The following is a 9,589-nucleotide window of genomic DNA, read 5'->3' on the forward strand; positions in this document are numbered from 1 at the left end:
GGCGTGGAGCGTGTGGGAGCCACCCGGTCAGAAGCCACAATAGCAGCTCGTTAACGGTGCAGATTAAGGACTTTGTCAATTACCTCCGAAGGCTGCTCGGGCGGATTAAATGCTTTTAAAAGTGCTGCCGGTGGGAAGGGGCGCCTAAGAAGCCCCCCTCCCGGCTCAAATCCCTCCTCTCCGGGCAGAGGGGGAGGCGGGGGACTGGGACTGCGCGGGACGCGTCGGGAGCGCGGAAGGGTCGCGGAGCAGCTCGTACGCGCGCCCGCGGCGCCCGCAGCTGTCCTAGCCGCAGGGACCCAGGTTCGGCCCGCGAGCCTCCTGGGCAGAGAAGCGTCGATCCGCTGTGGGCCCGCGAGCTCCAGGGCACGGGTCTGGGAACGCAGGCCGAGGCGTTCCCAAAACCCGGCTGGAGCGTCGGGGCTGGAACGGGGCGGGGCAGGCGGCCGGAGACTCCCCGGCTGGGCACACTTGCCCCAGGACCCCGACCAAGACCTCGGGCCCACAGGGGGCGCACTCTTGCCTGTCCCCACCCCTGACTCCTAGGGTTTAGGAGTGGGCCCGCGCCCCGAGCCCAGCGGAGCGCGGCACCGCTCCCGGGAGACGCTCGACGGCGCCGCGGGGGGCGTCCACGAGGCCCGCTTGGCGCCGCGCCCCGCGCAGGGTGAGTTGGTGCGAGTCCCGCCGAGAGGAAGTTTGTGCAGAGGTGCCGTCAGCCCGCAGCCCGTGCCCGTTTGCCGGGGGTCTGGGGACCAGTTCTGCCTCCTTTATCCGGGCCGTTTGGGAGGTGGAGTTGACTCTCCAAGTCCGCGGTGCCTGTGCGCGTGCTGGTGTGTGTACGTGCGTGCGTGCGTGTGTGTCGGGGGGAGGCCGAGGGGAGCAATAAAAGGCAGGAGAGTCCGAGACAAAAAAGACACGGAGATTGAGAAGGGGGCGGGAGAAGGAGCTGGGAGAGGAGCGCGCAGGGAGGCGCGGGAGCGGGGAGCGGGGACGGCGCGCAGCGAGAGCGGCAGGCGGGCTGGCAGCGGGCGGCTCTCGCGCTCCCGCACACACCCGCGCGCACACCGGGACACACACACACCTGCACACAGCCGCCGGCTGCCGGGTCGCCCCGGGTGCCGGGTACCGAGGAGGGGACCCGGCGGACAGAGCGCGCTCCGCGCCCGAGCCTGCACCCACCTCGCCGCCTTTGCGCTCCGCAGCGGCGCGCCTCGGCAGGCGCCCCCGCCAGTCCTGCCGGAAGATGGTCAACGACCGGTGGAAGACCATGGGCGGTGCTTCCCAACTTGAGGAACGGCCCCGCGACAAGCCGCAGGTACACACCGGCGCGGGGACAGGGGCCAGCGGCTGGTGAGGCGCTGTCCGCTTGGGCTGCGAGGCGGGCACCTACTGCGGGGGCTGGAGTTTGGGGAGCTCCTGCCAGGAGGCCCGGGGCGGGCACCCTTCTATCCTCCCCATAGGATACTGGACTCGGGGCTCAGATGGGGGCGGCGCCCCCGGAGGAGCTTCTCGGGCTGTGGCCAGGTGCACCCGGCTCCAGTCCCCAGCAGAGATTCTGGATACTCGTGTGCAGACTGAGTAGAGGACCTATAGTTAGCTATGATCAGCCCTTTAGTTTGCTCTTGACCGACAAATGACTTCCCTTGCTGAATCGATTTCCTCACCTCTATCTTGGGCATCTTCAGCACTTACAAAGTCCCCACTCTGGATGCCACCCTGTGCCAGGCACCTGGTACATCAACCTGAGCTTCAGAACCAGAAGTGGCTTCCCTGGATCTCCCCTTAATCTTTCCCGTATGTCAGGACCCTGCATACAGCAGGGAATCAATACACATTCATCTCCTGTTAAGAAGGCTGGACATTGTGATTCTCTGACTTTAAGGCGAGCAAAGCAAGGCTCAGAGAGGCCCATCTCCAGCCTGAGGCTACACAGCTCTGCAGGGATCTGAACCCTGGTCTGTGTGCTTCAGGGCTGGTTGGGCCCTCCCTTCCTGCTCCTCTGCCCTGCTGGAGACTTGGAGGGTGCCCACCTCTGTCCCCGGGGGTGGGAAGAGGTGAGAGTAGAGCAGGGCTGGCCATCATCGAGGGGTGCCATCCAGAGCTGAGGCGGAGGGGCTGCCCCAGGGCTGCCCCAGGCCGGGCTACCAAGGGACAGGGCAGGCAGGCTGGAGAAGCGGCTGCTCACCATGGAGAGGAGATAATGGGGCTGTTCGTTTTAAATTTTAAATTTCTTCCAGACAGCTGTCACTGGGGAAGGAACAGTGAGTTTGCAGCCACTGGAGGGGGCGGCAGGGGCTGGCCTTGGCGGCCCCTGCTCTCTAGAGCTGCAGCCTGCTCCTTCTTCTGAAGTGACACTGGTGTGGCAGGGGGACCCAGCCTCCGGCAGTTGGCACACCTTTTCCCTTCCTCTGCTCTGCCTCACTTCCCAAAGCCGTCTGGGGGCCGGTCAGCGGTGTGCATCCCACATCTCAGACTGGGGTCAGGGTGGTCACCAGTCACACAGCCTGTAAGCAGGAGAGCAAAGATCCAGACCCAGGCTGAGCCCCAACCTTCTCCCAGGCTTCTCCCACCGCCTTCTCAGGGGACAGGAGGGTCTACCTGACTGCCTAAGCTTGGTCTCCCCCAAGCCATCCAGGTACCAAGCCCCTCCTGCTGAGTCTGGACTCAGCCTTAATTTCTAAACTTGTCCTTGAGGGCCGTCCCCAGCCTGGCCCCGTCTCTCTTCCTCTGAGTCCCCTGCAGGTACGGACTGCTTGTCATTTGCCGACTCTGGGTCTCCCTCGACTTCCAGATCTTTGATCTCTCTTCTTGTTGGCTCTACCAGGCTCCCCAACACACACACACACACACACACACGCCTCTTCATTCAGGGACACCTTACCTAGTCCTCAAACCCAGCGCAAATGAAGCCACCTCCTCTGGGAAGCCTTCCCAGATGCCTAGTGGCCGTGTCTCTCAGTCCCAGTAGGGTTCTTAGCCTGTGCCTCCACTCTGCCCCATCCCCCAGCACTGGGTCCCCCCTCCAGGGCAGTTCCCTTTGGACAGACACCTTCTGGGTCCTCACTTGTGGTCCCCCTGCAGGCCCAGGCCTCCTTCCTTCCAGGCCGTTCAGGTTGGGAGCCGAAAGCTGTGTGCTGAGTGAGCTGCTCAGAGCTTCAGCCAGGAGGGGCCTTGGGTGATGAGCCAGGGAGCCTGCGCTGTCTCTAGGGGAGGTGGCTTCTAGGGATCCGTTTGAGATGTGGCTTCAAGGTGTCCTGGGCCAGGCTCAGCCTCCCAGGCCTGCTGCTCCCCAGAGGCTCAGCTCCCAGCTGCACGTGCCCCTGAGCACGACTGGGGTCCAGGAGCCTGAGCCAATACCAGAAACCCCTCTCCTCACATGGTGAGCCAGCAGGTGGCCAGCTGTGCCCTGGGCCAGCTCTATGCTTATTTGAAGCTTCAGACGGAGCCCAGGCCTTTCTTGTGCCCACTGTCAAGGCAGAGAGAGCCTCGGGGCCCTGGTTCCCTCGAGGCCTGCCTCCCCTGGGCAGCCTCCCCTCCCTTGCTTTCACTTTCACCTTAGCCATTGATTGACAGGCTGTGTGACTCTGGGTAAGTTATGCCTCCTCTCTGGGCCTGGGCTGTACCGTCTGTAAAATGGGAGCAGCAAAATCTGCGTCCTCCTCCCTTTAGGACTGAGTGAAATATGGGGTGTTTTGCAAACTGTAAAGCACTGTGCACCACCCATGAAGAGGTTGGTTCTCAAAGCACCTGGATCCCTTTCCCAGGCTGTCAGGACCCTAATCTCTTCTCTGCACCCCAGCTCCCGCCACAAGGGCCTCTGTCACAGGGCCCTTCTTCTAGAATATTCCAGTGCCCACCCCGGGGTACCAGTTGGGCTCAGCCCTACATCTCTCACTTCTTAGTCACAACCACCCTGGAAGTTGGGTGGCAGAGGTGCCCATCACCCAGGACAGACGAGGACACGAGGCGCTGGAGCTGGGAGCTGAGCCCGGGCACTCGGGCAGCAGAGGGCGGCCTCTGGGAAGAGCAAGGAGGGAGGTTCAGCCAGAGTGACGGCATCCTTCCCCGGGGCAGGGCTCCGCTCGGGTGTGTGGCTCTCAGGGCACGTCCACACCCCTGGGTCCCGGGACCACCTCGGGCCACTCCGTCTGTCTGGCCTCTTCTTCTCATTTTCTGGGTGACCTAGGACACGTTGCTGACCTCAACGTCAGGACTGTCCTTTCACCCGGCAGAAGGAGGGGCCCCCAGGCTCCGGAGCACAAGGGTGCGGCAAAGTTTGCAGGAGTTGGAGTTACTTGGATGAAAGGATCTAGAACTAGACATGGTCCTTCCAGCCTGGAGGGAGGAAGTTACCAGAAACTGTCTCCTCCCTAGGGAGGTGAGGGCTGGTTTCCACAGTCCCTAAGCCTCCCCGCAATGAGGTTGACCTCCAGCCCATCCCAGACAGTGTCTCTTGATGTTTTCAAAACTTCAAAAAACATCCCAGAAAGAAAGAAACAAATTCTCATGGGGAAGTTTTTCCTGATGTCTAACCTTAACTCCTGCTGTATTTAATCCACTTGGTGGCTATTTATGGAGAACATACTTGGTGCAAGGAGGCTGTGCCTCAGGAGGCTTAGAGTCCCAGAAGCAAACCCAGAAGCCAGACTTTATCATACCACAGACGGTGGGACTCAGCATGACCACTGGGCCTCATCCCTCATGTTTCCTGGGGCTTGGGATGGGGCCACGTTTGGGGTGAGGGAGAGGGAGAGGGGAGAGGAGACTCCTGGGGCTCCCCTGTCCTGCTGCTCCGGAGCTCACTGTGCAGCCCTGTGCGGCCGGTGGGCGGCCCCGGGCAGGCAGAGGCCGCAGTGGAGAAGCTTGGTGGAGAGGGCTCAGGTGCAGGGGAGGGTCACCAGGAGTACCAAGCAGGTACCTCGAGGCTGACACTAGCCGAGCCTCTGGTGCCCTGGAGTGGTCTCAGTGCCCTGGACGGCTTTGCCTTGGGGGGGTCCTTGTGTTGGAGTTGGGGGAGGGGGAGCCGGCAGGGAGATGGTCACTGTGGTCTCTGTGGTGGGGCCTGGGCCAGGGCAGGACCTGGGGATGGGGCAGTGGGCGAGGGGGCAGCAGAGGAAGGGGACAGAGCTGGGTGACTGACTGGATATGGGTGAGGGGGCCCAGGGAGGTGCTAGCTTTGGAGGACAGCTGGTGGGTTGGTGCCATCCTCCTGCTGGGGTGGACAGACCCTGGTGTGGGCTTCAGTGGGCGTGAGGCCCAGGCAGGCCACCTGGGAGGCCAGGAGCTGTGTGTTTGGGGAGAGTGGACAGGCCATTATAGGAAACCTCTGGGGGCAGACCCCAGCAGACCAGAGCCGAGCGCCCCCCGGGGAGCCAGAGAGCCTCGGGGCTTCGCGCCTCCAGGAGGGGCGACGTCTGCAGCTGCTGCCTTCTGGACACCGTAAGCCCCTCTTCCTGGGACCCTCCCAGTGCCGTGGCTCCAGATGCCCCTCAGAATGGTCTCCATTGAAGAGGCTCTGGCAGGACAGGGGCACCTGCTCAGGTCACACAGGAGGCCAATCTCTTCCTACATTTGGGGGACTCCAGAATTGGAACAGAAACACCCGCCCTTTCCCAAGGGCTTCTGCCAGGGCCCGGGGCTCATAATTCAGATGGAGGAAGAACCCCCGGGCTCTGGGCTGGGGCAGGGGCTGTGCGGCTCCCTCAGGGCTCCAGAGCACCCAGGCCCCTGGTTCTTCCAGTCCACAGCCCCTGGACGTCCTCCTGGGATGAACAGCTTCCTGCCTGGCTGGGGCTCCGGGGAGAGGCAGTGGGGCGCAGAGGCTCACGTAGGCTCTGACCTCGCCTGCCCCCTGGAGGGGGACCTTCTTCTGTGACTTCATCCAAGGAGATAGGCTCGGGCCACTCAGGGGACTGTGCCACCCACCTTCCTCAGAATCAAGGCAGAAGGGCGGCGTGAGGGCGGAGCTCCTCCCCCTCAGCCCACCCCAGAGCTCCACTGGGGACTGGTGACCCGGAGCAGGTAGCCTGAGCAGGTGGCACCTAACTGGGGCACCTCCTGCCTCTCTCCCAGCCCAAGTCCATCTTGTCCTCTGTGGGCTAAGGTTTTCCAAGCAGCCATGGACCCTGGGCTGGCACTGGGGGTCACTCAAGGAACAAAGCTGTGTCCCCCCCAGTTGGTAGCTCACATGGGCAGTTAGTGGCTGAAGTGGACCTTGAACCTGGGTCTCCCTTCCTGGGCTCCGGGAGGCTGGCCTCAAGGCTGCCACCTGGGATGCCTCGTTCAGGGGAAGTGGGGCCCATGTGCGCCTCCCCCTCGCGCCATCCTCTGGGGTCCCTGGCTCTGTGGTGGCCAAAGGCTGATCAGTGAGCCGCAGCCCAAGGCCCCCTCGCCGGCTCCTCGCTGTCTCAGGCAGATTTCTTTGCGAGGCACGTAAACTACAGCCTATAAAAGCGAATAGCACTTCATCTTTAAGGTTGATCTCTGAAGACTAATTCTCCTCTGCCAAGTGCCCTGCTTCGTCTCCTGGCTGCGATGTCCCTGCCTCCAGGGTCCCCAAGCCTGCGGAGAGAGCCCCTGCCCTCCTTGGTGGCCTCTGTCTTCCCAGGGAGAGCTGGGGGTGGGGAGGAGGGTGCCCGGTCGGTCGGGCTGGTGTCCTGGACGCCCCGTGGGGGGTGGCTGGCTGCTCTGCAGAGCACCCCCACCACGCCAGCCAGGGACCTGGACGCTGCACAGTCCAAGGATGCAGCTCAGAGATGCTCGGGGCAAGGTGTCTCCCGGCGGACGCTGGAACACGCAAGGCTGGGACTTACTTGCTGACGCGGGGCTTTGTCTCCGGAGCCCCAGCCGGAGCTCCTTAAGAGGAGGAAAGACACGGGAGGATGCTGGGGAGCGGTCCTGGCGCACCTGCCCACCGCGAGCCTCCCAGCCTGCAGAGGCTGCCTCTACTGCTTGTCCCCACGTGGCTTTGGGCTTGGGTCCTTGCTCTCTGAGCCTCAGTTTCCCGTAGGCAAGGTGAGCTGGGCCCTGCTGTTCACTGCAGGAGGTTGCTTGGAGCTGGGGTGGGGGAGCACGCGGGTGCCCATGGAGTGACCGATCATGCCAAGCCTGTCTCTCTGTGAGCCGCTGGGGCCTGGGCCGGCCCAGAGGTCACCTTCATTCTGTGCCACATCATCAGAGGTGGGCACAGGGTCAGAAGTGGCCCTGCCTCAGGATCCGGGGCTCAGTGGGGAGGCATGAGCCTCTGCCGACCATGCACGGCAGGTCCCAGCAGACCCTCGCCTCCTCCCCAGTCCAGCATCGTCCTGCAGACACGGCCTAGGCCATCTGCTCTTCCTTCCTTCTGTCCATCCATCCGTCTGTCCGTCCATCAATATCCAGCAGTCAAGACAGTCTGTGCCCGGCAGTGAGCAGGTCCTCGCCTGTGCTGGGACTCACCGTCCAGGGCATCCGCCAGCCCTGAGTCCCCAGAAACGCCGTCCACGGCTTCCATCACCTGCCCACGTGGCTCAGCGCCCCAGGGAGGTTATGAATCACAGTCCCTGGGACACGAGCTCCCCACCCGGGGTCTGACCTCCCCACCCTCGCGTCCTCAGGGAGCCTGGCTCCTAGGGAGACCCAGAGAATGTTGCATGGGGGATCTAATGACCTTCTGTCTCAACCATCACCATCATGGGGAACGGGGAGAAGCCCCCAAGCTCAGGGAAGGAGGGAAATCCAGGAAGGCTTCCTGGAGGAGATGACCCCGCTGGGGCCTGAGGAGGAAAGCCAGTTGGGCCACCAGGAAAGGGAGTAAGGCGAGCAGCTGTGCCCGGCCCAGGAGCAGCCCGTGCGGAGCCGGGGGAGCTGGGGTGGAGTCTGGCTGGAAAAGATTGTCCGGGTGTGGGGGACCCGGCATCATGACCAGAGAGACAGTCCAAGGACCTCTGTCCCTCATCTTGACAAAAAAACAGACCCTTCCTCAGGGTCCCCTGGTCTGCCTGCCCCTCCTCACCTGTCCTCTTCTTATTAGCATGTGAATTTACAGAAAGGCAGCTGGTGCCTCCCGACGCTTTCTCAGTAGTAAGACCTGATGGATTGTCTCCCCAAGGCAGCCAGAGCGCTGTCAGTTACAGTGCAAGACGCCCCTGCAACGTCAGAGATGCTACAATGTTGAGAGAGAGAGAGAGAAGGGGGGGTGCCCCTCAGGCATCCAGAGCCACAGAAATAAAACCACCTCCAGACACTGGTGCACGTTGATCGCGGGATAATAAAAGCTGCTAATATTTATCGCAGAAACACAGGGGCCAGGCACAGCTCCAAGTGCTTTTGTATACTAACTCATTTAAAGAAGCATCTCAAATTCAGCAAGTTGGAAATGTGTGTCATGACGTTGAGGAGACTCAGTGGTAGGAGGTCTCTGGCCCTGGAGGAAAGCAGGAGGCTTGAGATCCAACTGAAGCTCTGTTCCTAATTTGCTGTGTGACTCTGGGAAAGCCCCTTGCCCTCTCAGGGCCTCTTTTCCTTTGTGTAAAATGTCCAGTAGCTGCCAGCGGTTCACCCCGTGAATCTGCCCCATAAGCACTTGCTGCTGTGAGCCACGCCCGCCCTTAACTGCAAGCTGCACTTTGGCTGGGGCTGCTTTGGTCATTAGGCCCCGCCCAGAGGGCCCTGTCCTCTGACCTGTCCCCTGCCTTCCCTGCCTCCATTCATCCCGTTCTGGGAGTCACAGCCTCAGTCATTAAGGCAGGGACCTTCCCCAGTGGCCTTCGGGCTGTTTGGCATTTGTCCTGCCAGGGCCCTGCCCTGTGAAGAGGGCCAGCCGAGGGGAGAGGAGAGGAGATGTTAGGCAGCCACTCTGTGCCCAGCAGGTAGAGACCAGCCACCGTAGAACAGACAAGGGATCCGCGGGACCTTTGGTGACTGGCATCCACTACCCCAGGGCAGTGACAGCATGTCCATTTTAGCATGACCCACGTCACCATTCAGGCTCTCTCCCTGGGTCAGCAGAGCAGGTACCCACATACAGAGAGACGAGAGCCACTATTGCTGCATTTTTACAGGTGAGGAAACTGAGGCTCAGAGAGGTGAGGTCCCTCTGCAGAGGTCACACAGGAAACTGAGCCCAGGCCTGCGGGCGGCAGAGTGGGGATGTGCCTCAGCCCCCACTGGACCCGCGGGGCTCTGTGGGATCCAGGTGGCTGCACGTGAAGGGGACCGGGGGCCGCTGTGCTGCACTGTGGCAGGTGGCAGGTGGGGCAGGGGGTCAGAGGGAAGGCAGAGTGCACTTCTCCCTGTCCTGGCTGCACTCTGGGCCCTGGCTCCCTCCACCTTTCTAGTTCTCTTGCTGCCCGCGCCCCCAGCACCCCCGAGTCCTCACTGGGCAGAGCCGGAGGCCGGGGTCTGCCCCTGACGCTTGCCCCCCTCTCTCCTGTCTGTCTGTCTGTCTGTCTATGCATCCTGGGCGGGCCTGCAGCGGCCGAGCTGTGGCTACGTGCTGTGCACCGTGCTGCTGTCCCTGGCCGTGCTGCTGGCTGTGGCCGTCACCAGCGCAGTGCTCTTCCTGAACCACGTGCACGCCCCGGGCACGGCGCCCCCACCCATCGTCAGC

The 9,589-nt window shown here is 62.5% G+C and overlaps 1 protein-coding gene across 1 annotated transcript in view; it reads left to right on the top strand.

Annotated features, from left to right (window-relative positions):
- Positions 1 to 1,182: 1,182 nt before the first annotated feature.
- Positions 1,183 to 9,589, top strand: part of Fibcd1 (fibrinogen C domain containing 1) — a 27,697-nt gene continuing 19,290 nt past the window's right edge. The window contains exons 1-2 of the mRNA XM_048812788.1: positions 1,183 to 1,315; positions 9,455 to 9,583. Of these exons, the coding sequence (XP_048668745.1) occupies positions 1,244 to 1,315; positions 9,455 to 9,583 (201 nt within the window). The 5' untranslated portion in view covers positions 1,183 to 1,243. The remainder of the gene's footprint in view (positions 1,316 to 9,454; positions 9,584 to 9,589) is intronic.

This window comes from Marmota marmota, unplaced genomic scaffold (genome assembly GCF_001458135.2).
Source record: "Marmota marmota marmota unplaced genomic scaffold, marMar, whole genome shotgun sequence".
Lineage (NCBI taxonomy): Eukaryota > Metazoa > Chordata > Mammalia > Rodentia > Sciuridae > Marmota > Marmota marmota.